A 24,547-nucleotide genomic window follows, 5' to 3' on the forward strand; every position below is an offset into this window, starting at 1 on the left:
CCTACTCACAACCCACTTTTTCTGGTCCACCTTCTCTAATCCCGTGATATTCCATTCCACCATCGCCATTTCCACTGTTTCCCATTCATTTTCTCCCTAACTGCTTCCGCGTTTCATCCCCCTGCCCGCGTGCCATCCAAAAAACGCCACCATTTAGACACACGCGGTGCCATAGGCGCGGTCGCATGAAACGACGCGAAAACGAGGAAAATACGCGAAATGTTCCGCGAAAAAAGTTTCCATTCGCTGGGAAAGTTCTCAGCGACTGAATTTTCCAGCGGTCTGCTAGCAACCACGGGGTGAAACTTTTAGCAATCGAATGGTCGTTAAGGCGTCCCTTAAGAAAGCTTTAAACGCGGCGCTGTGAATTCAATTTGCGCGTGAAAGAAACCGGAGAACAAAACGCGTCTCGGACCAGTTCCAGGGGAATTTTCTCCCATCTAGCGACGAATCGAAGAAGATTTACCGAGAAGTTTTTGCGGCGATGCTTCGGCGTGCCTGGAACTTCGCGTGAAAGTCAGCGGAACTGATTAAAATTGAAGTTGGTGAAATTCTTACCAAGACTACGGTATCCTACCGGGATCGATTTATTCACTTCAATGAACCGTTAGTTTAGAATTATCGATAAGATCAGTCCTTCAGTTTTATTCACGACGAGAAATTTATCTACAGGAGAGTTTTGTAGACTCATGGGTGGCTTATAATAAAAGCCTCTTTAATCTTTGGCATATGTTTGGGTAACTAAATAAGAATATCCTCCTTCACGCTCCACGCTATATTCAATTTTCGACGGGCATTGTGTACTCGCGCGCCGCTGCACATGCAAATCGCGATCTATATAGAGGGAATTTTTTACGAGCTGTCCCGTTGAAACGTTAGCATAGCGGGATGCGTATTATTCCAGCGTAACATCGCGGTAATATAAGCAGACATAATAGCCGTGCAGTAATATGCGTTTCATGGAACGAGACGGTATTAAAAAGCTGGCCGGACGCGAACTTTTTAACGCCGCTCTGGGTAATCTTTTGTCCCCTTTTTCGCGACTTTTACTCGCCGGCTAATTAGCTGAATGTCACCTAACGGCCTTGCAATTAGGACGTCGGGAGTAGAAATTACCGCCTTATCTGATCGGAGAGGGGAAAAAGCGACTCGTAATGTGATCTTGATGGTCATACTATGACTCGATGCTTGCGAGATCGTCGAGACCTTGCACGGGAATTAATGTACCGCTGCCTTGAACGTTTCCCTAATTATTCGAAACAACGTGCGTGCTGTGAAAAGCGACGATTACATTAACCGTGACACGTTCTTACCAATTTTCAACTTTAAGTGCAAGGCAGCAATACGAAAGTATCAAACTTCCTCGAGTAACCATGTTAATAGCGTCTGGCAGAATTCACTGGAGAAATTACAATGCTAGGACGGGTCCTAAAGACGATGAATACACCGATGCAATTTTATATTCCGCTGCATACATCCAGGCTTCAGAACCTTGTTCCATCGTAGCACCATTTTCTGAGCTTTTAAGCTTCGCGATATGATACGGTAGGAGGAGCAGGAAACAAGACACCGAGACACTGACTTTACAACGTGCTTTAACTCCCCGAAACGAGCGATGAAAAAAATACAGCGCAGAAATTCTAACCCTCCGTCTTCCATTAAGATGAAATATGCTTCGACGCGGGAGCTTCGACTCCGTATTTCCCTACAGTATCATTTTTTCTGCATCTCACAGCGTCATTAATTAAATCGAAGTGTTATCACGTCGACGTAGCGAGCTTCCACTATCCACTAAGTTATATCTCGCATATCAGACTTCTGCGAATCGCTCAGTCCGATCGAAGCTGCGAGGAATCGATACTGGTTACTGTACGCCCCATTAATAACGGCAGCACGTCAACAAACAGGACAATAGAGGATACGCCACGGTGTCGGTCGGTTCCTTCCTCCGAATCAGACACGCGTCGGGACAATTTGCGAGCTGACATGTAGCCGGGATTGTCCAGAATTGTTAAAGACAGGCAGCTCTGGAATATCGATGGATAGAATGATTCTCATCGATGTTACGATTGGACAGAAACGAGGTCGTGCTCGATGTCTGAGCTCGTTAATTTCTGCGTAGTTTCTTCGCGTCGTGCTCGATTAGCGTTCCAGGGCTCAAAGAGTGGAGCGACTGCAATCGACTTCAAATCTTCCGTTCTCTGCTCGTGATAGGTGCTTTAATAAATTTCACCACGTAGGACGCCTCGTGGTTCCTTGAATCGGAACAGGGACGAGTTCTCGCTACGCCAGCCAAAGACGAGAAGAAAGAAAGAGAAACGCGAGGGAGCGCAATTTTCCTGGGCAATTGGAGAAATTTATTGTTGCAAACTATTAAGACTCGGCAGGAACGAGACGAGTTTCAAGGACCATCGAACGGGAGGCTAATTAGAGGAGTTCTCTTCATTGCCCGGAGCTGGGCTACCGAAACGGCTCTGTTTGCACCCTCATCGGGGGATGACGCTCATTGATTTCAACCCCTTCTCGTATCGAGTTTTAAACAAACTCCCGATCCCCAAATTCTCTAGCTAAATTGATACCGCTGACACCGTGCTGTGGGTCAAGTATTCCACTGCAACGGGGAAGTTTATTCACAAGACATGCTCTGAGATATATTACAGCCACTTCTATATTCGAAACTAGCGCAAGACTCCTGTCTCACTTTTTCCGCGAGCTTTTTGCGCCGAAGTTTCCATAACATGGATTTACGGAACCGAGTTCCGTGGCAAGTTTCAGTAACCGCGAGCCACCAACGCGATCATAAACGAAACTTCGTGGATACTGTCGTCATTGCGAATTGTGCTTAAGACTTCCACAGCCGTAATCCTCGAATTACGACCAACAACTGAAATTTAGCTAACAAGGAGTTATCGAGACGCCGAACTCCGACGGCTTGCATTGATTTTCGACTAAACAGAATTTGCATCATAGATTAATTTAGGAGTTCGAGAATTCGATGAAAAGGCCAGTCTCCCCCTCTTCTGAGGAATATTCTCTCCATCCCCTCCATAAGTGGGAAACCCATAAGTGTTTCACCTTCTCCTTGGCCCCAAGATAGGCCACAAGCTGTTCTCCTCCGCCAGTGACTACTGCACTGTAACCACAATGCGGTTACCGCAATAAAAACGTACGAAATGCGGAGAGCCGTTGAAATCCCGCCTGTGCCGTCTGAATGCTCGGAAGCGTGCAAAGCACGGCACGCTCGTGCTACCAGTCTGTCCCAATTTTAACATCGCAAGGAATCGCGACAGGAGAAGGCTGCAGCTCGCGTGTGCAGGGGTTCGCCGCGTAGAAAATGAGAGGAATGCGGCATCGTTGTTCCAAACGTGCCCCCGACTAGGCGACTTAACGCTAACGTTACCGTGGAAGCTTCTTCTAAAACGTCGCTGCTCTGGCGAAATTGTTCCGCTGTAAAGCTGTTCTTAAACAGGAAAATTGTCCTGACTAGATCGCTCCTTTCGTCCAACGATTTACGTGATTTCGAGTCCTGCATCGTTAATCCAGACTGTTGAGCTTTTATTTGAGAGTATGCGACTATTTTCTACTGTTAATACAAAGTCGAACAAAGAAACAGTTTCCTCTCAGGATACGTGACAGCAATTAGAAGCGAGGGTGAAACGGATCCAGCCTGGTCGCGGTGATAAAGCTAATTTCCCAGGGACCTGAGAGATTATCGAATTTGCGGTGAGACAGCGATGGTTAGATTTCAGAGTGCATCGGGTTGGATTTCGCGCGAGGCCGAAAGCACGATAGCAGCAAATGAACGAACGAACTTTCCCGTTTAATCAGGAGGAATAGCCTCCAGGAGGGAGGAAAAACAAACGACAGGTTCGTTAAACTTTTCCAACTCGGAATGAATGATACTGAATCGACCCCGACTGTGTTTTGTAAACGAGAGAAGCAAACCGAGCGGAACGCGTGCAACTTTCTCGCGGAAAAAGGAAGAATAATAAATAGATTCGGAAGTTCGCTAGCCACGAATCGTTCTCACCCCTTTTAGCCTGTTTTGCTTCAAGGTGATGCTACCCAGTTCACGGCACGTTTATCGAGAGATCAACCGATTGATGTAATCGTCAGGATCCTCTACGTAACTCGCATATAGCTTAGCGAGACGAACTTGACCCATTAAACAGGCTGGATTAATCAAGTTTGTAACCCCCTTCTTGGTCTTCTTACGTAAATTCTACGCTGATGTCTAAGGCTTCGTCGACGGTTCCGGCAACCAAGACGAGCACACGTGTATAGACGACGATCAGTCGATTTGTCGATGATATCTGTCTTCCTTCACGACAATTTGGTCTGACTCTCTTTTCTTGCCGAATTTCCAATTTCACTTGTTATGCAATTTATATAAAATATGCAGCTACTTCACAATAGCTCCATATGTTTGATCATAGCTGTACCAACACGTCGATCTATCCTACGACAACCAAGGAAATTCACCTCGCAATAGCTATCAGACCAAACTGGATAACAAATAAGACATCTCCGCGAAGGACATTGGCAAGGAGCAGAACTCCAAAGGAAATTGGTCTGGTTAGACAGCCACGAAGAAAATTGGCGAAGCAAATCCGACGCCAGCATCGGGACTGATCCAACGCGATCCCCGACAAGACAGATTGAAGGAAAAAAGGGTGTTTCTTCGAACAACGCCAGATCCGTTCCTCTGAGACGCGAAAAAATTCTGGCGCCAGGCATTCGCACCGAGGAACAAAAGCGAGTTGATTTTTAACCTCCTGGCAACCCCTTTCAGTTTGCTACTCTTGTGACGAGACCTTTTTGTCTCTGCTTGGACAGAACGGTGGATTTCTTAGGAATGTTTCGGGGAAAATAAAAGCAATCGGTCTCTAGAAATGTTTTTGCTATGCGAAACAGCAGAAACTGCAGCTACGTTTGACATAGTTCCTAAACAATTTTCTATAAGTAAGAGGACAGATATTTCTGACTATTTTGTTTAACTCACATTTCTGAGTTTTCATTTCTTCAATCCACTTCTCTTTATGATGGAAATGCCATGTGTAGTAGCCATAGAAATTACACCGTACTAAAAATATCAATATATTTAGTTTAACTCTCATATGAATCCTAACCACTCTGTATTATTTAGTGTGGTATAGTTTTGATAAATTACTGCTTCTGCCACAGTTACAATATGCATCGTAAATCTACGTATTCAACAAACTGTATTTTTGAAGGACGGTACAGTTTATTGACCTCTATCGTATATCTCTTGAAACATGAACACCATTTGCCTTTTTTCTTCTCTAAAGGAAAATGCATAGGAAGCATTCGGCCACGTATTATACACGTTAATCTTCGTTCGAGCGCGTTTTCGCAGCCGATGCCGTGGTGTCGCGCGATTTCGAAAGCAGAGTGACTGGCGGCTGCGCGAAAAAGTGAGCAGGAAGAGCGATGAATTATTACGTGGCGCGTCCGTATGTCACGCTTTGAGCAAGCGGCATGTTTTTCATAGACTCAAGCTCCCTAAATCTTCATTTTCGTTGACCCTTTTTTCCTTTTCAACGCCACTACTATCGTAAAGAGAGAAGTCGAACGCTATAGGGTAACAGCATTCGTCAAGGAAAACGAAAGTTTGGAAAACTTGGCGAAGACGAACCGATACTAAAATGGCATCCATAATTAGGTCATTTGTCAAGTTGCTTCGATAAATTAATAGAAGTTTTCTGTGCATAAGATTGAAAAAATTGAACTAATTCTGCAGTCAAATTAAATATCATTTTCTCATCTTAAGCTCACAACATTTCATTTCTCTGGCGAGAAAAGTGAAATTTAACAGAGTTCAAAGAATTATTGTTGCCGAGAGTCATGAGCGAACTTTTCAACCAGAACAAAGAGCTCCAAACTTTCCTCGATTAAGAGACACAGCTGTTGCTTGCGCAAAATCATTTAACCGCGTTTAACAATCGTTTCCTAGTAGGGAATGTCCTCGGTGTGCAGTAAGAGTGAACAGAGGAAGAAAGTATCTCGAAACTTGATGAAATTGTGGTCAGTATGAACATCTCCTCCCCGCTACGACGAGATAAGCAGAACGAAGTAACTTTTTCTGTGAGGTAGACACGCAGCAAGTTGTTTTCCAACCCCTTGCGTCAGCGCATCGTGACGTATGCGCGTCCAAGCTCTTTTAATCACATGTGACCTACATATCCCCGCGACTCCTCTTCTGTTTACATGCATACGTCGTTGCAACATAAGATTTTAATAGTTCGAGAACCAATTGCGTCTCAGATTCCTCCACGAATTTCGAGAAAGAACCAAGACGTTTCAATCGATAAGGAAACAATGGCAGTTTCGCCCCTAGTTTCTCTAATAATCTTCTGTGTTTAGTTAACATTTCTCTACCTTAATCACGGATAGTCTAATAATGAAAGGGTAGTTCATACAATCTCTCAATCTTCTTTATCAGTTGTCATCAGATTTTCATTCTTCCTCTGATTTATTTTAAAGAATCTTAAATGCGCAGTTAACTTCTGCTGAGCCTTTCGATAATCCGTGCTTCATTAACAAGCCCATCAAAATCGTTGGCGCAACAGATTGCGAATAAGATCCAAAGGGAACAGTATGAAAGAACGTGCCAGGAAACCCTCTTCAAACGATCTTTCTTCCAGAAAAGAGCCATTCTTCAAGGAAAGTGTACCGACGAAATTTTCAAGAGCAATTTTTTGACTCCCATCTCTCTCTCCTCTGATTCTAGTTTCTAAAGTCACGCTAGTCGATCGAAGCCGAAGAGGAACAGATAGAAGATAAAAATTCGAGTAATTCACGTTTTAGACAAAATTTTTCCCCGCGCTTGAAGCAATTATTCGACTTTTCAGAATCGATCATAGGCATTCAAATTTGCTCTCGCACAAATTGCTGTATTTTTCCTATTCTAAAATTAATTTCAGTCCACGGGAATCGCGACCCCAAATCCAGGTCCATCGATCGCTTAAATCCAGCCAGCTGGTTCGTTCGCCACTAGCTACGGGAAGCAATATTTTTCGAGGCCCAATCGAAACCTTCCTCTCGCAGAATATGCAAAACTGCTGAATGTTTTCACTGTCACCGCGAAATTCGTGCAAATATTTTCCCTGTCTCGTCTTAGCCGAAAAGAAACGGCGAATCCACAATAGGGGAGGTTTACTTACTGTGAAGGTGATCGTCGATCCTCGCCTGAAGCATGTTGAAGCTCGAGCTTGGCTGATAGGGCTGCTGGTCGCGAATACCGCCGCACGCAAACTGATAAAAGTCCTTGCAAGGATCTACTCCCTTCTTCATGAACGCCACCATCCGCTTTGAAGCTTCTTCGCAGGCTCTCGAGTCACAGACACCCTCTTGACCATCGCGTTCCCTGATGCATGCTTCGTCCTGGAAAGAAACATTTTCTCGTAAGTTATTCGTCTTTAGTTTTCAAAGTAGAAATTTATCTTCGCCTTATGACCTACAAATTTTCCTACATCCTTCCCGATTTCCTTCGCCCTCAAAAAGTCACCCACAAAGTATTCTAGATAATAAATGCATTGTTAAAGGAGGTCATCGAAAACATCGTCCCATTTTTCTTTCAATAATTCGTTTTCCCTCGAAGGCGTCCTTCGAGTTCGACTTGAGGCGACAGAAGAAACTAATGTTTCTCTTCGAACTTTCAATTCATCCCCCTAAGAGTATCAAGTCGCCAAGATTTTCCCTCTGTTCCTATTTAATGTGTTCGACCGTGGAATTCTTTCGGATGAAATCAAGAATCATGCGTCTTCCTTGAAAGAGACGAATGGCGTTGTGCGAACTTCGAAGTTAGCCGAAGAGAAATGAGGAAGAAAGTGGGAGACGATGGGAAAAGTCAGAGTCGTGTGAAGAATTGGGGACGAAGACATAGTAAGGCTTTAACGAGAATACAGTTGATGCTGCGTTGGCGATTCTGATTGTTGTCGATTGCGTAGTAACGTAATGGGAAACTGTGCGCGTTTTGACAGAAACAGATGGACGTCTGAACCAAATTGCGATGCCCAGAAGAATCGCTTTTCTACTAATTTAAGTCCTATTTCGCAAGACAGTTGGATGCCAGTAAAGTGAAATTAATGTGGACGTGATCTGGTACTGCAATCGTCATTTTTCGCTTAGCGATATTAAGTTTCGAGTCGGAAGGAAGGCCACGTTCCAAGAGGAAAACATGGAAGACGAATATCCATTCTGTTCAGAGCGTCATAAAGTAAATGACGAGTAATAAGAGAAAGCTATTTCCGTTGGATTCTTCGAAATAAATTTCTAACCTCCGCTGCGACCACAAACCCACAAATTTTTCTTATAGAATCACCTTCAGTGAGATATCAAATTTGAACACCACAACTACCAATCATGAAAATAAATAATTTATATCTTAGAACATTCTACAAAATGAATAATTCTCCTTTGAAAGCTCCGGTGATAAAGAAACACTTCCGCTACACAGAACCTCTGTCTCCACTCTATATAATACTAACAGGCCAGCATAAATATAAAATACAAGCATAAGAGGTTTTTCCCATCGAAAGCGTCGAAGGGATTTTACTTTGCATTAAAGAGCCGCGCACGACGAAATTTCATTTGCATGCCGCGTTATCCGGGACACGGCTTTCTTACATGTAACCGAAGCACACAGATTCACTCAACGTATTCCAACACCCCACGGCTCTGAGTGCGTGCGACAACCTCGGGACCGCTGAAACGAGGTAAATACATCGCCACGGCGGAACGAGCTTCGCCGCTCGGCCATCTTCTCGCGGATGTGATTTAGATAGAGCGGTAGGCCGTGCTCGGAATATAAATTGAAAGCTCGTGGGGGTAATTTAATTTCACTTAACGCGAGCTCATCCTACCCGCGCTGTGAAACTTGAAAAATATCACGCGTGTCCCGTGCTCCTCTTGGCCCTTTGAAAATATTCTAATTTAGAAAGGTGCACAGTTATAGTTATGTGCTTCTTCTTGTATGTGAAAATGTTAGTGATTTTATTTCAGCAATTCTAATTTTAAAAATTTGAGAATTTGAAAATTTGAAAATTTGAAAATTTGAAAATTTGAAAATTTGAAAATTTGAAAATTTGAAAATTTGAAAATTGGAATATGGAAGTGTAAAATTTACTAAACGCCTCAATATAACGAAATGAAGTCATACGAGAAACATTCATTATCATTCAGGTGTCATGGAAACTATAAATCGGAATGCACGTAGTGTATGCGTATTTCTACATATAACGTGAGATCGTTCTCGCGGGAAACTGGATCACCGAATTTATTTCTAGTGCAGGCGAATGCTTGATCAGACTCGACGTCGCGTAGAAACTTCTATTAATACGAGCTTGCACAAGCTCACGCGAGATACACGACTCCGCCGCGTGCTAAGAGTAATTGAGTCGACGAAAGGGGGTGGAAAGAATTGCCAGAGTCCGAAAGGGATTCGTCGGCTCGCCAAGGTCGCGCGTCGACCCCTTTCACTGCTTCGATAACGGATAAATCGCTGATAACGCGAGTTCTACGATGTTTACGAGCTACCGCGAGTCTAAAGGGTGAACTCTAATCGAGCGATACTAGTATACATAGCTTGCCTGGAGGGTGAAACATTTCTTTCGACAGAGATTTATGGTCCCTAATGTTAGAGCACGGCGAAATTTCGGATGTTGTTGAAGCACCGAAGCTTGAATCGAAGACTTATAGGCAACGCATTTTGGCTTCTTCTCAAAACTGCCATGATCATGGAAAGTTCACACATTTCATTTCCCTTGAAGCTGAAATTTTCCTATCGCAGAGGATTTATAGCTCTTAATGTGGGGTTAAGTATGCAATCGCATGGAGAAAATCAGCGAACTGCGATTTCAAAGCGGCAGAAGTTCGACCTTTGGACTTCAGGACAGAATTTTAAGTAGTATAAGTAGCGAATTGATCAGACCAGCCGCAGAGCAAGTTTCGAGAGCATGGGAGATCGAAAAGGAGAAAGTTTCGTCGACTGGAAAGCCCAGTGGGGACAGACAAAGGTCAGGATGAAGGGTAAAGCCCTGACCTCGTACAGGGTTGACATTTGCCTCGAAACCTTACCTTGGTGTATGGCTTCGCAGGCGTTTCAACGCGTGCTACGACGATTCAACGTCTTATAGCAATTTCCAATTGTTAAACCGAGCACTTTCCAAATCCACTTCTCTTACGATTCAATATCACGGGTTGAATAAATTATCGGCAACCCCCAAGTATTCTCGATACGTCCCCAGAGACGGCAAACTTCCACCCCATCATTTCAATCGAAGTCACGCTTGAGAGACATCTTCAAGGTAAAATGGTCCGAAAATCGTTTGACAAGTGCTTTAAATTGGTTTTCAACGATTGTCAACTATGGAAAAGAATATTCTGGTAGGTGTGTACATATCGAGGAGTGTTCGAGAAATCTAACCTCGATTGATCTGTCTCTAGCCTTTAATTTCGACTTTAAAGCGTTTCGATGAAAATTTAGCGAACCTGGGGGCGTCGATAGCACGTTACGTCGATATAACCGAGGACGCTTCTCACCTCTTCCGGTTCCTCGCGGAAGATTCGAGCGGCAATCTGATTGGAGTCTCTCTGGCTACGCTCCCAGCCAGCTGTAATTACTGGCAAACTTATTAACAAGCTGGAGGCCGGGAGGAAGACGTACATACCGAAAAGAGCCGCTTAATTGATCACGGATTACCTTGGAAGCCTCTCAGCCCGATTAATCGTCCAAACGAATCCTCCGAATCGACTTTGCAACGCTCGAAAGAGGCGTTACAAGCCGTCACGAATCGCGACACGAAAGTTCAAGCGGCGTTCAATTTCGCCCATGAATCGATTCCAATTGACGCCCGTCCAGCATCAATTGTGCTTTAAATAAAACGAAGCATCAAAGAAAGCCCCCCTCGATTCGGGTAATTCCTTGGTGAAAGTATTTGGAACGGTAGCGACAAAGGGATTTTTATACGGCATGAGTTGGTCGGATAAATGGAATCATTGTTTAATTGAAACATGTATCCATAGCCTGCGGGCGTCAATTTCGAGCGGCTCGATGGACGCTGCAAATAAATTCGTCAATACGTGGCCCAATCCTCTCGTTTCCTACGTGAAAAGGACGATGAAGCCTCCCCCAGCAAACGAGAGCGACGGTCACTCGTTTCTCCAACTTTTCACTGCTGATGAAATTTGGTATTGGCACATTCGTGAAACGAAAACTGTCGAGAACGAGTCTGACTGAACTTCGGATATTGGAATATCATGTGAAAGTAATAAAAAGAAATTCAGCTTGGGTTGTCTGAATTTTCTATTACCTTTAACGAAGGTACAAAGGAGAACTGCATTTTTAAGAGAACTACAAGATAATTTCTTTCGAGAAGATAAATATTGTGCTTGGGGAAACATCTCAGAGTCATTTTCAGAGTTGAAGGTAGAAGAGAGTTATAGGGAGCTATGCAGAGATATAAAAAGCTATGGGGAGCTTTAGAAGGCTATAGGAATACACTATCAAGGAAAAGCTTGTATCTCCCCTTCTCTAAACTAAAACTGATAACACCTGTCTTTGAACGCTCCGAGCCTAGTATTAGAAAATAGAATTCCCCAAATAACTATTGTCAATATTCGAAGCTTGAAGTCTCTCAAGACCATTCGATGCACTTTTCTACTATAAATAACTAACTTTATTAGTCCCTTGTCAGCCCGCAGGATGCTCACAAGTCAATTTACGTAATTCCAACTGAAATCTGCAGTCGTGGAAGCGCCTATCTGGCGAATCACGGACATCGATATGTCTGTTCGCAGGAATTACCACAGTGCTAAATATAAACATTGATTACCAACTGACACATGATCGGGGTGTCTGTCGGTAATAATTAACTCGTAATTGATAACGTTATCCCGGGAAATTTCGGGCGTCCTTGGTAATTATAACATCTGGCTGCTTCGTGGTAAAATCCAATTCTACCTAATTCGCCCTAAAATTAATTAGCGGACAACTTTTTATATTTTTTTTTTTTCAATTTCCATGAAAGATAATAGAGAGAACTTGATCCTGGCTGTAAAGTTACCTCTGGCTAATTAATGGCCGATCGATGAATTTAATAAATTCACGTTAAAGAGAGGCTCGTTAGGGACGATCTATTTTTATGTTCCTCGGTCTATTCCCGGCTTGTCCGCGAGACGATCGATCGATCCCGCGCGCGTTAACGATTACACCCCGGCCTTTAACCCCCTTCTCGAATTCGCAAACATCGGCGTAGAAGTAACTCACCATAATGGCTCATTTTAACGTCGCCGGGAACAAACATTCCCGACTTCACGTGATCACAGCTGAATATAAACTGCGCTCGGCCGTTTCGGCGGCCACACAAAGCTCGCTAGAAGATTGATGTTGACTTTTCGAGAGTGGAAGGGCTTTAATAACGCAAACCTCAATAATAAAGTGAAATAAATTGAAATGGGAAAGAAACTAAATCTTCCAGAGGTCATCTTTTATTCTGTGTGTCTCAGTTTCTGTATCTCGTTTCACTGAATATCTTTGATCTACTGTAGCACAGTAAACTACTCTACTTGCCTGAAATTTTTGATTATCTCTGAAGCTAGTGTTCCTAAATGACGAAAGTAATTGATCTTTATAATACTCAATCGATTAACGCGCAATACATAAGTGTATATTGAATTACTATCGTTACTCAAGGACCTTTAACTGAATTATAAGTTGCTTAATGTTAATTGAGAAGCCGTAGGAGGATAACTGTGAGCTGATACCAATTATATGGCTATTACTCGTGGCAAGAGGAACACGCTTCGTCGAAGGTTTTCAACAACGACAACGTCAAATCCAGCATAGAACGCGTGTAAGCCTGAATGTAAGGCTCTTGAGGAGAAATCATGTAAGGAGTAGAGATTCTTATTAGGTCGGCTCGATTGGAATTTGTCGCGAACGAGTGTCGATACAGAAGTTACCTCGAATAGACCAGGTACCCAAAGGATGTCGGGAATGCCTTGGACGAGGCAAGAAGCTGAAGCGTGAAAAATTGTCGCAGAATTCTTCTCGTTCTTACGTGTGCTTCAGAGGCCCTGCAAACGCGAAATATTCTCACAGGCGTTGAATGTCCTTAGAATCTGCGGCAGAACTGGCAGGGAAGAAGAAGATGGTCGTCTATTCTGAGTCTAGTTGAAAGTACACAGGAAGTGGTCTCTTTTTCGTAGCTGCATTAAAATTTCAAGTGTTCCACCCTCGATATAAACCGAATTTTCAAAGGGTCCACTCAGCTTTGCTTGCGACGTCCAGCCACGCCAGCGTGAAAGCGCATGATATAACGTTTTAGAGAAACACGCCCACCAAGAACATAAACTCTCACGGTCTAGCTCGTACGGACAAAACCTGTTACACCGCGCTGCCCATCTGGACAGCTTACAAATCGTCCCGTTCCATTCACGCGCCTCGTACACGTCCCCTATGCTCCTAGACGCGGACTGGCCGTTGAAATTCGCCGATTTCATCGAATAACAAACACAACCTCTACGAGAGAAATCCATACTCGAGCAGCTCTTTAAATAAGGAATATTTATGACCTCCCAAAAGGGGAATAAATAAGAAATTGGATGCTGGGAAGATGAACTTTTGTCGATGTTGAACTTTTATTGAAATTATTCTAATTACTGAATAGCAGAGCTAACGAACTCAAATTAACTTCAAACTACTTGCGTCAAGTCATGAATAAAGGAATTTTTGAGCTCCCTAGCTCGTGTGGCATCGAATTAACCATCAAATTTCGAAGACTGTCGTAAACTAAAGGCGGCAGAGCGAAATCGAAGTCCTCGCTGGCGCGCAAGCTTGTAATAAGATGACCGGTGCATTGCACAAAGGAATAACGATAAAAGCAACGATATCCTGGCGATCGAACAGCCATAGAATACGAGACTCGGCTGACTGCCTTCAAATATGTACGTCGCCTTGCCCTTTGACCTCTATTTTACGAGGTAACCCGTGTCTGCTCGAGACACGACAACATATCCTTCGGAATTTCGGTCACCTTGCTGTCTACGAGTTTTGTTCCCTCTGGAGCACCTGTGTCATAGAGAAACGGTCTCTGAAGACTCTCAGAATTCCAACTTACCCCCCACCCTGTCATTAAGACTCACTTAACCACAAAAGAGTTTTAATGTCCCACTTCTCGCGCATTAAGCTTCCCCAGAAACATTAACCCCGTCGTGACATCGAGTCGCTAACTTCCTGACTGCTTAATTCGAACCCAGGGGTAGCTGAGCGCAGCCAGCAGGCGAGCGAAACTTGATGGGAGCAAGAAAGAGTTCAGGATTAAAGAGAGACGTATCACTCACCAGGGGCGCGCACTCACGTGGCTGCTCTCCCTCCGGCAGCGTGGTGATGAGGAAGAGGACTGGGCTGGTAACCAGTAGGCTCGTGACGAGCAGCATGGCGAACGTGAGCAACGCTTTGTGCACGGCCTTGCTTCGTCGGAGCCAGTAACACGGCACGCAGCATATCCAGGTACCCTGTTGCGCGGCTCTTTCGACGTGTACCTGAACAGTGAAGATGAAAATTAAGTTAAATTGGTTCTGGATGTAGGAAGAAATGGTAGAATTATACTAGGGAACAGCTTAAATGTATTTTGTCTTACAGTATCAAGTCTAGACACTCGAGGACAGTTTTCAAACCATTCCATTGACTGGAAGCGATAAATATATCTGGATATTTTAGAGCAGAGCAAATTGAATGTGAAAGATCTTGTAATTGGTGCCACTGTCTGGTACTAAACTGGACTTATCACGCTCTGAAGTCCAAATATGAACACAGATACATAAAATCAGTAGAAAACTCAAGGAAAGGCCAGACATCAAATTAACAAGTCATGTCTCACCACGGATGGTATGAAACCTGCTGTCCGATGACGTCACGAGGTAGAAAGGGAACTTTTCGAATAGTGTGAGGATTGCCCCACCAACCCACGGTTGCTAAGAACCCCTACATCATTAAAATGTTCGCTCTTTACCTCGTGACGTGATCGAACATCAGGGTTCACATCAAGCTGAGCAGTCTCAAGCTGGTCCCTAGCATAAATTTGTAAAAAAATGAGTGAATACCATTGGCTCGTCCGGAAGACCAGACCCCTCCTCGCCGCCAGGCCCAGCAGGATTGTTTCCAGGTCCAGGAGGACCTGTGGCCCCAGCTGCTGCGGGCCCAGTGCCCGGTGCGTGTACATGTGCACCTCCTCCGGCCCCAGGGGCGCACAGAGTGCGAGGACTAAGGGGTAGCCTCACGCTTGCCTCGCCACGAGATCTACCCCCACCGCCACGGGCCCCGCGGCCCCCGTAACCCCGGCTCACCGTACACAGAGCCACATTTGCCGGGTCCCTTGGAACACCCGCTCCCTAAAGCCCGCCAACCTCGAATCCTCAAACGAAGAACTTCACACGCGCCCACCCCCCAATCCAGCACCCCCGCGGCGCGATGGATGCTGGATCAACCTGCTGGGGCCCACGGCTTTCTCTTACACCTCTGCATTGAGCCTCCTTTGGGACACTCCTCTCTGAAAATGGTTCAAGAATACAGTTAATGAGGGGAGTAATCATTCTTTTCTTTGTGAATCTTAAATTGCGAAGGGTTACTTTGCTGTTAGGGGTTCGTTAAATGAATGAAAGTGGCTTCCCAGGAAGGAAGGTAGAGAAGTAAAGAGATGAGGCTGATTTAAGAACTGAATCTTTTAACGAGGACCACTTAGAGTTTGTTAAAGGAGTAAAGATGGTTAGTACCTTTTTAGAGATATGGTTATTTAATGGAATGGAATGTATAATTTAATTGGATCTAATTTCTAAATCTTTTTTCAATAGTATGCGCCATACTAGAATGACGTGTACTGCAATTTGCTACAGAGTATTCAACCTTTGACCGCGAAAGGTGAAACGACACAGTTAAAGAGAAGCTGATAAGAATGGCTTTATTCGAATGCTCGTTTCATCGTTATCTCGCGTACTTTTAGACAAGTTAGGTGTCTGGCTGGCGTTTTAGATATCATGTTCCTTTGTCTAGGTAGAGCTCTTCTGCTTCGTCCCACGTTCACACTATTGTCTAACGCGCGTAATATTTCCTGGGTCCCACATAACTGCTACTTCCTCTTTTCTCTAACATTAACAGCGAGGACCTGTGTCCGGCTCAAATCATGTTCTAATGATTTGCGTAATGAACATCGTGTAATTTGTCATTGTCGAAAACTTGAATCGCTAATTATAAACAATGTACAAATGAACAGTCGAACTGAGCAATAGAAAATTTCATAACGATAAGGAGAATTACCTTCTACGTAAAATGACTGCTCACATCGGTTCTTGCTCAAAATTTCTACGATGTTAGTCCCAAAAATAAATTCCCTTGACTAGCCAGGAATTCGGTAAAAATACACGAGACGCAAGATCGGCTTATCAGCTCAAGGTAACGAGAAAATTACACACTCTCCTCCGAGAAAAGTTTTTACGAGATCATCTCTGCAAAGATAATGGTGCATGCTAAAGACACGTCTGGATTAAGTTTAAGCTGAGAGACAGAAAAAGTGGTAGATCTCTGTCGAGTTTTTCGAGGAAGGTTGAAGCAATATCTCAATGAGATCGTCTGTGCAGAAGAGACGTCGAAAAAAGTCCAGAGTAGACGCCAATCCCTCTGCACAGTATTCCTCTAATCTTCGCAAAAAAAAATTCACGCGCAAACCTCCGGCCATGTAAAACCCGCAATTTCATCAATCAAACCAGGCCCAAAGTGGCATGAAGAAATTACATTAAGATCGTTCAGATAATCGACTCAACTGTTAAGGCGTCTAGCTACACGTAGCACCTTGGTCACGACCCAAGTAGTCTATCTGCCTTATTTATCTACAGCAGTCGTGATTAACTTAACAAGCGTTTCCGCTTACGTCGCGGTTTTTCTTTTTACGCCCAAGCCCAAAATTTGCATTCCAAACGAAACGCGGGCCGCGGAGAGGAGAGCCAGGACAACGAACAATTTTCTCGCTACCCTTTAGCAGCCCTGCACGCTTACTAATTCAGCTGGTCTAGCCACGTGGCGAAGTTATGGAGCGCGACGAGAGAAAAAAAGGGAAGTCGACGTAAGATAGCCGAGCACAAACCATGACGAAGCGATTATACTCCAGCGAAAGAGGAATTACTAATTCCACAACCAACGTGGTTACTGTCGCCAAAGTCAGCGGTGAAACCGAACTTCTAACTAGACAGAACTCGGTCAAAACTTTGCGACTTCGAAACCGCCATTTCTGGCAATGGGTCTTCCCCAAAATTCTTCGGGAGCTCGAGGACAGAATATTTGACCCAAGTGCCAGAGCTCCTGAGATCTTTATGCTGTCACGTGTAATGAGAATGAGCCTTGGGGCACGTCGACTGGTAGCAGAGATAAACGATAAGGAGTGTAATCGTTCACAAAGATTTGCGGACAGAACGTGTCTATACCGAGCAATTTTGATCGAGGCTAATATCAGGGTACGCGATAAAGATGGAGGACTGATCGTTCTTAGAGATTTATGAAAAGGACGGCAGACGCGTCGCGGCACGGTGTTATTGATAGAACGACGCGTTCGGGAGGAAGATATATTTCGCCGATTATTTCTTGCCGCGGGATAAAAATATTCAGGGCCGATGCGGGATTATATTTTCCAGTCAATGGAGTACGTGATTGAGGCCTCGGAACATCGGCGAAAAGAGGAATGCAAACGAACCGGCCTGGGCCGGATCGAGCGTGAAACGTGAATCCAGAAAAGAAGGAAACTCCTCCTTTTTTCTTCGCATTGACCGCTTTTCCTCCATGTGTCCCCGACGTGTTTTTTACGAGCTTTTGAATTTAGTTACGAGTACGATTTACTGCGTAATTTAAAGTATAAAATAGAATTTTGGAATGTAAATAGTATTTCTTTTCACCCCCCCAAAAATATGAAAAATATAGGAGGGAGAATTTAGTAAAGTTACTAATTTCCATTTCTTTTTAATTTATTCCTCTTTCAGTATAGTAGAATTAATTTCCCGAGTTGAAGTAGCAGGTTTTTGAGCTCCCTGTTTGTTTCGAACGTCATTGAAAAAAGTTACAACTGGAAAACTTTACGTGGCGACCGATGGAACTTCTCAAACGGAAGGGAATTGGATGTACTCGAAAGTGGCAGTCATTCTTCTCCAGTTCCTAAAAAAACGCATTGATAGCGATCCAGTTTGAATTGAAAAAGTTTCAAGCACTGATATGCTCGTGGGTAACTGAGGGCACGCGGGATCCCAAGCGAGGATTCTGGTTTCGCGCGTCGAATATTCTATCCCATCACGAAAGACTCGAAGGCTGACCTCGAACTCCACAACAAATCCGTAAACTCCGCGTACAGAGTCCAATGGCCGAGGATTTCGTGAAAATTTCAACCTTGAATGAAATGGAAGTACGAGAATTTCTCCGTGGAGGTAAACACTGGAAACTCGAGACGAACGTAAACAAGAGGGAGGAAAATATCCGTGGGAAATTTCACTTGCCGAAAAATATTTAAGAATCTTTCGAAGAGAATGTACAAAAAATGAGTCTTTGATTATCAGTCGAGGCACGAAGACGCTCTTTTAGTTTGCTTCGAGAAGATCGTTCTATCAGCTCGTGGGTAATCGCTTGTAATGTCATTAGAAGTTAAGCGTATAATCTAGGGTGTAAGGCTGAGGGAACAAATTCTGTGGTAAATACACGAAATATTTTGTATAACGTGTACAGTGGCATATCATCTCAGAATTTATGAGTTTATGCAGGAAAACGTATCATATGTATAATCAGCTGATACACATGTGCGTGCGATAAATTTTCTACCCCTTCGTGTCCTACATTCTCCACTACAGTTACCCCTGATCGTGAATACCGCACGGAGCAAAAAAAGAACATTAACAAATGATTCGATGGTAGATATCACACCACAACTAATTCACTAATACCCTAACTTTTATCGCCTTGGCTCTGTCATTCTTCAGGCTCTTCACTTTAAGATCACCAAAGCTTTTACCTACTTATGTAAAAAAGCAAGAAGGATTTTCACATTACCTGTTTAAAAGTCCAAGAAATCGACGATCGACGACAGTATTTTCCTCCTCCGCTCTCACTGCGACGTCCCACCGGTTCAAATGTCACTTCCGGTTCACTGGATGCCCGCGAAAAAGGGGTACCGAAGCGCGTACTTTTCGAACCCGATGGGAACAATTTCTGCGTAGAATCTGGCGGGTACGAGGCAACCGGATGTCGAGAAAACGCGGCCCTGCTTTACGGCTGGGGGTAACACGCGGACTGTCGGCCCGAACTCAACCACCGTGCCGCGTCTCTTTCCTCTCCCTCCCTCTCTCGCGCATTCTGCCCCCTCTCCCTTCTAACCATTCCGTTTCTCCCTCTCTATCACCCCTTCTCTTTCCATTCCAACATCCCTCTCCAATTTCCCTCCTCCTGCACCCCTCTCCCCATCGTTCAACCCCTTCCAACACCCTCAGCATTCTGTTTCTTTCTCCTCCGTTTTCCTTTTATCCCTCTTCCCGCCCCCATTTATCTCTGCCCGTTCATTTTCGTCCTTGTTCCTCTATCCCTCTCCCTTCCCTCTTTCAAATAGCAGCCTCTCTCTCCCGGTTCTCGCTGATATTCTCTGTCCAGCCTCCAAAGCCCCGTAAAGTTCGCGGCCGCAACGCGCAAGCCCTCGATATTCAAACGTTGCGAGCGTGATCGTCGAATAACTGCGAAAGCATCGAGTGCGTTTCTTTTGTATGGCACGGAAACCTCGTCAGGTCGCGGGACTGTAAATAATAGTCTTTTTTCTATGGATCGAGCAGAGGCACGATGCTGGAGAGACACGCGTCATTTTTGTCGAGGATCTATCGTAGATCAAAAGGGAATCGAGGGCGAAAGCAAAAGGCAGCGACGTTGAAAAGATTTTAATGGGAATTGATGGATCTGTATGCTTGGAATGCCTTCTTTTCGAGGAGGACAGATGACGAGATGTACGCTTTATCAGTTCATTCCAAAAGTCACTGCTCGACTGTTATTATGAAAAGGTTTATTTAAATTTCCGGGGATTAATTGCTACTCCTTTATCGAAATTTCCATTCCCGTGCTTGTCGCTCTATTTACACAGAACCTCCGAAGGTCCCTTGCGCTGGAAGAGTGCCGAAAATCGTCGCCGCGACGGCGTTCCGCTCGAATGTGGGCCACGCTGAACCCGCGACTCCAAGGAACGCCAGGGATTCTGACGTCAGCTCATTAAATCCGTCGCGAATACGTCTGTAGGCCGTGTTTCTAGGAGATAACGAAACTACGTCATTGTGTCCACGCCAGCCGGCACTTAAGATTCGTGGCCCAGACAAATTTGGCGAGGACTCGCGAAACGGTGATTAGTGGGGAGCCAGATACCCCCGATAAGTCTGTATCGATAGCTCGCGGTCGTAAAATGTTTCAATTTTAAAGGGTGCTTAAGACTCGAGGTCCTTCGATGGACCATAACTCTTGTTAGAGTAGAACGAACGACAATGACAAGGGTCTCGTCAGAGGGAACGTTATTTCAACTTAGCGATCAGTTTACGACAATGTCCACCCACGATTGCATACACGCAGTCAAAATTTCATCGCGTATGTAGGTCGAGTTAATGAAACGCCAGTGAAATCTTATTTTTCCGCGGACCATTTTACGCCAGTGGTCCTCTTTTTAACTGTGACCACAGGCGTATTTGTTATCCTGATGTCGCTCGAGGAGTGGCGGTCACGTAAATATCGCGAGTTTATGCAGGGAGTGAGCGCGTGCTCGGAAAACTTGTATTTTCGTTTGTACGGACGTCGAGTACGGTACTTCAAATTGAAAACAGGAAGCAATGCAAAAAGGGGTGGGATTAATTGTCGAGTGTTGAATTAAATTACCTTCGGTACGACTGTAGCAGATATTTAAGCTTAAAACTGATTATGGTATAGATATAACATAAAGATTTTTCCTATCCCCTGCGATGGACTTTAAATAAAAAGTCATCACTGTCTATTTCTTTACTGGAATTACTTGGTACCTAGAATTATTTATAGGCGGTACTTTAGAATATACTTTCTCATAAATGAATGTTTTGCTTCTTAAAACCTATATTTCTTTATTCCGCTCGATCATTGCGTAATCGACGAGTTCGTACGTCCCGTGGCTTAATTGTTGGAGGATACATTTGAATTTACGAAGTCCCGTAAATAACGTTTCAACAATGACCCAATTATGCAAATTGGCAGAGCTCACGATCCGTTCTCAGTGCAGTTAATTACACGGATCGATAGCAATCTGTCAAGTCTGAGTTTCGAACACGCGCAGCCATTCCTATGTTCGTGTAAAAAGGAAAGTGGATAGAAATAATAGAAAGAAGATCAATCGCATTAAGTCGTACCGCCTTAGACCCGTGATTCCGCGACCGCGGAAATTCATTTGCCCAATGGTAATTGGAACACGATGGAATTACTAAAAATTATTGTAGGTCACGGTTGGTTGTATTTAAATATCGATTTCAAAAAAGGAAAAAGGAAAGGAAACCAGATATTGCGGCGGCCCTAAAGCCGTGCAAACAATTCGTTAAAATATTCCAACATCTTGACCGAATTCGGCTGCATACAGAACCATCAGGATTTTTTTTCTCTTTTTAGTTATTAGAAGCCGATAGTTTCGATATCGATTGAAAAGCTTTATAAAAGAAAGTGATTTATTTTGTTGGGACAACAGTGTCCTAAAGTTTGACAAGAATCGTGGATTAACGTTGATTTACTGTGGAACGGAACAAAAATTGATTGACATATTTTTACATCCCCCAGATTTCAATTAAAAAAAGATGTGCTTCGAAAGTATTGCCCCAGCTTACGTTAGAATCTGTTTTTACAGTTCTATGCAAATTATACACTTTTCAACGTAGTGCACTTCCTGTTTTCATTCGCCAGTAGTCCGAATAAAATTATCACGGGAGTCTGGTAAAGCTCCATAGCATATGGAAATTGTAACTTCGTTGTACCTGTCATTTTCTCTCTGTCCTTCCATCCTGTGTAAATTCTAAATCCTCTCGGCACCTTCGCCCCATTTTCACGCAGAAATGTTAAATTTCTGCAAAATAACGGCACTAAGTACCTTCAAGGGAAAATCATATGCCTTCAACAACTGGTTTGATGACTAACATCTGATAATAGAGCTCTTTATTTTCATACGAAATTATTTGTAGACCCGCTACATTAATATTCATAGATTTTTGTAAAATCTTCGCAAAATTCCTCTGATGGAACTGTGCATCGACTATGCATTTACCTCGTCATACATTTACCTTCGCCATACACTCTCAAAGAAAACTGTAACACCATCGTAGGGTAACTACGAGCTTCAACTTTGGAATTTGATTGGAGTCAACATAATTTGAATAAGAATTGAATTGACTGTGAGGTAGATGCACAATCACAGCACAGCTTCATCACAGAAAGATCGATTTTGGGTAAACTAACGACAGCAAATCACGCACGAAAGAATCGGCAGGATTTTCGAAAGATGCGCGGATCGATGTGGATCTGGAAGCCATACACTCGAAACGAAACAATTTTAACTCTGCGCCGAAGCTTCGCTACGCTGATACGAGATACCTACTTAGCTCTAATACAATTACAACGCATTATCTTCCTTTAGTCAACCTTATTTTGTAATGTCTGCCTCAAAAAGCGTCGCCTACCGAAAGGGAAAGAGTAGTCGTCGAACGACCAAACGATTCGCGGTTCCTCCGTGCCTTCATTGGAGTCGACGCCGCGTAGGCCACGGAAAAATGTAGAAAAAATAGGAAAGAACAGCGAACACCCCCTCGATCCGCTCCGACGTGCTCGCGAAAGGCGAAGGGGAGGCGGATGACGTCAATGGATCGCAGGTATACCATATAAAAACGATGCAGGCCAAAAAATAAACATTTTATTCATCCACGTACATCACGTACAGAATAAGGTTGATTAAATTCACTTTGACTAAATATATATGTGTGTATCATATAATATGTACCTTTTGTTCGTGTCCCTCTCGACTTTTTTTATGCGTAAATTTTCGAACTCTCTGATCTCTACATAATTAGAGTATCTACATGTCTTTTCCCTTCCCCGATTTTTTTGTCTGTTTTTTTTTTATATATATCTTTCTCTTATTTCTATCTTTCTCTCTCACACATACAACCTCGCGCTTTCTTCACGTCTAGAATCGGAAAATCGCGAGTTCTCCAAGTCAAGGTAGTGTCTGCAGTGCGGCGAGCACCGACCAAGTCTCAATATTCGAAACGAGCAATGTAGTTTTGTCATTCCGAGTAGTTCGCTCGAGTCCGCCAATGTAGTCTATTTAGTTTGCTTTAGTCTTGTTCTACGCGTGCGACTGTCTCGAAGAAAACAGGGGGCTTTTTTAATACGAGTGCACATAGAGATCGATTAAATGCTTGGAACGTTTCGCGAAGACTCTATTGCGGAATTGGGAGCCCAACCTCGCGGGGATCATCGCGAAATCGATCATCCATACGATCCCAATCGCGCTATTGAGTCTTCGATGGATGTACAGCACTGCTCATAGTTACTCAAGTTTTATTTCGAACCTAAATCTCCTCTAAATGAACAATCCCAAATTTTTACTGTGTTGAGTACATTCCTCCTTTCTAATTTCTTTTACTGAAATTGTTGTTAAAATCTTTAAACCAGAAATATAGTATGATATAAGATCAATGAAATAACTACGAAGGTGATAATTTTGTAATAATCTCAGTTATCAACTAAGCTCTTCAAAGTTTCTTTTGCCATAATAACCAATAGTCCGATTTAGTATTGATATATACTACTGGCTCTCGAAAAACTCGAAGCGAAAATTCCAGTTTCCTCTCAGTAAAGTGATCCCTCCTTAGCTTTGCAAAAGCAAGTACAGTAATGGTTCATAAGACGATTCTTCAGCGAATAAATAGGTCAAATTTTACGATTAGAATCGGAATTCTTCGTTTTGGATCTGTTACCCACTGAATATCAGAAAGACGAAGTGGATCGGAATTGGTCCACGCGTGCGAACTTCATAATTCTTCTTCTACATCTTCAAGAACTGTTTATAAGAGTTGCAACGTTACTGACGAAGTCTTTGACCTCATCAAAGCTACTGATATACTTTGTCACGACCGAGTCGTCGTCGAATTTTGTACAAAATCGTTATCATCAGAAATACATTGTGCGTAACGCGAAAAATCCGAGACGCGTGGATATGTATGTTCAGTGTAAATAGATTATGTGTTCACGTACTTGTATACGTATATTAACATGTTCACTGCCAAAATTGGTTACATCGATCTCATTCTATTTTCCATCGATCGAATACATGCTAATTAAAGTCTGCAAATTTTTTATCAACGAGGAAAAATATTTGTATGATTAGATATTAAAAACTGTCTGACAGTGAACGTGTCAAGTCACTTAAAGACAGAAACGTTTGACGGTCAAAATAGTCTTCGCGTC

General features: G+C 43.5%; 2 protein-coding genes across 4 annotated transcripts in view; both read right to left on the reverse strand.

Moving 5' to 3' along the window:
* LOC143179245 (neprilysin-1) overlaps positions 1-15,253 on the reverse strand; it is a 57,945-nt gene extending 42,692 nt beyond the window's left edge. For all 3 annotated transcript variants that reach the window (XM_076378374.1, XM_076378373.1, XM_076378372.1), the window contains exons 1-3: positions 15,127-15,253; positions 14,365-14,565; positions 7,185-7,404 (exon numbers count right to left, since the gene is read on the reverse strand). In XM_076378374.1, coding sequence (XP_076234489.1) covers positions 7,185-7,404; positions 14,365-14,565; positions 15,127-15,129 — 424 coding nt within the window. In that variant the 5' untranslated portion in view covers positions 15,130-15,253. The remainder of the gene's footprint in view (positions 1-7,184; positions 7,405-14,364; positions 14,566-15,126) is intronic.
* A 10-nt stretch (positions 15,254-15,263) lies between these two features.
* On the reverse strand, positions 15,264-19,426 carry LOC143179572 (uncharacterized). The gene is made up of 3 exons (XM_076378866.1): positions 19,362-19,426; positions 19,100-19,310; positions 15,264-15,572 (listed from the first exon to the last, which is right to left on the reverse strand). The coding sequence occupies exons 1-3, from the start codon at positions 19,424-19,426 to the stop codon at positions 15,534-15,536; spliced, it is 315 nt and encodes a 104-aa protein (XP_076234981.1). The 3' UTR covers positions 15,264-15,533.
* Between the last annotated feature and the right edge of the window lie 5,121 nt (positions 19,427-24,547).

Source organism: Calliopsis andreniformis, chromosome 5, assembly GCF_051401765.1.
Source record: "Calliopsis andreniformis isolate RMS-2024a chromosome 5, iyCalAndr_principal, whole genome shotgun sequence".
NCBI classification, from domain to species: Eukaryota; Metazoa; Arthropoda; class Insecta; order Hymenoptera; family Andrenidae; genus Calliopsis; species Calliopsis andreniformis.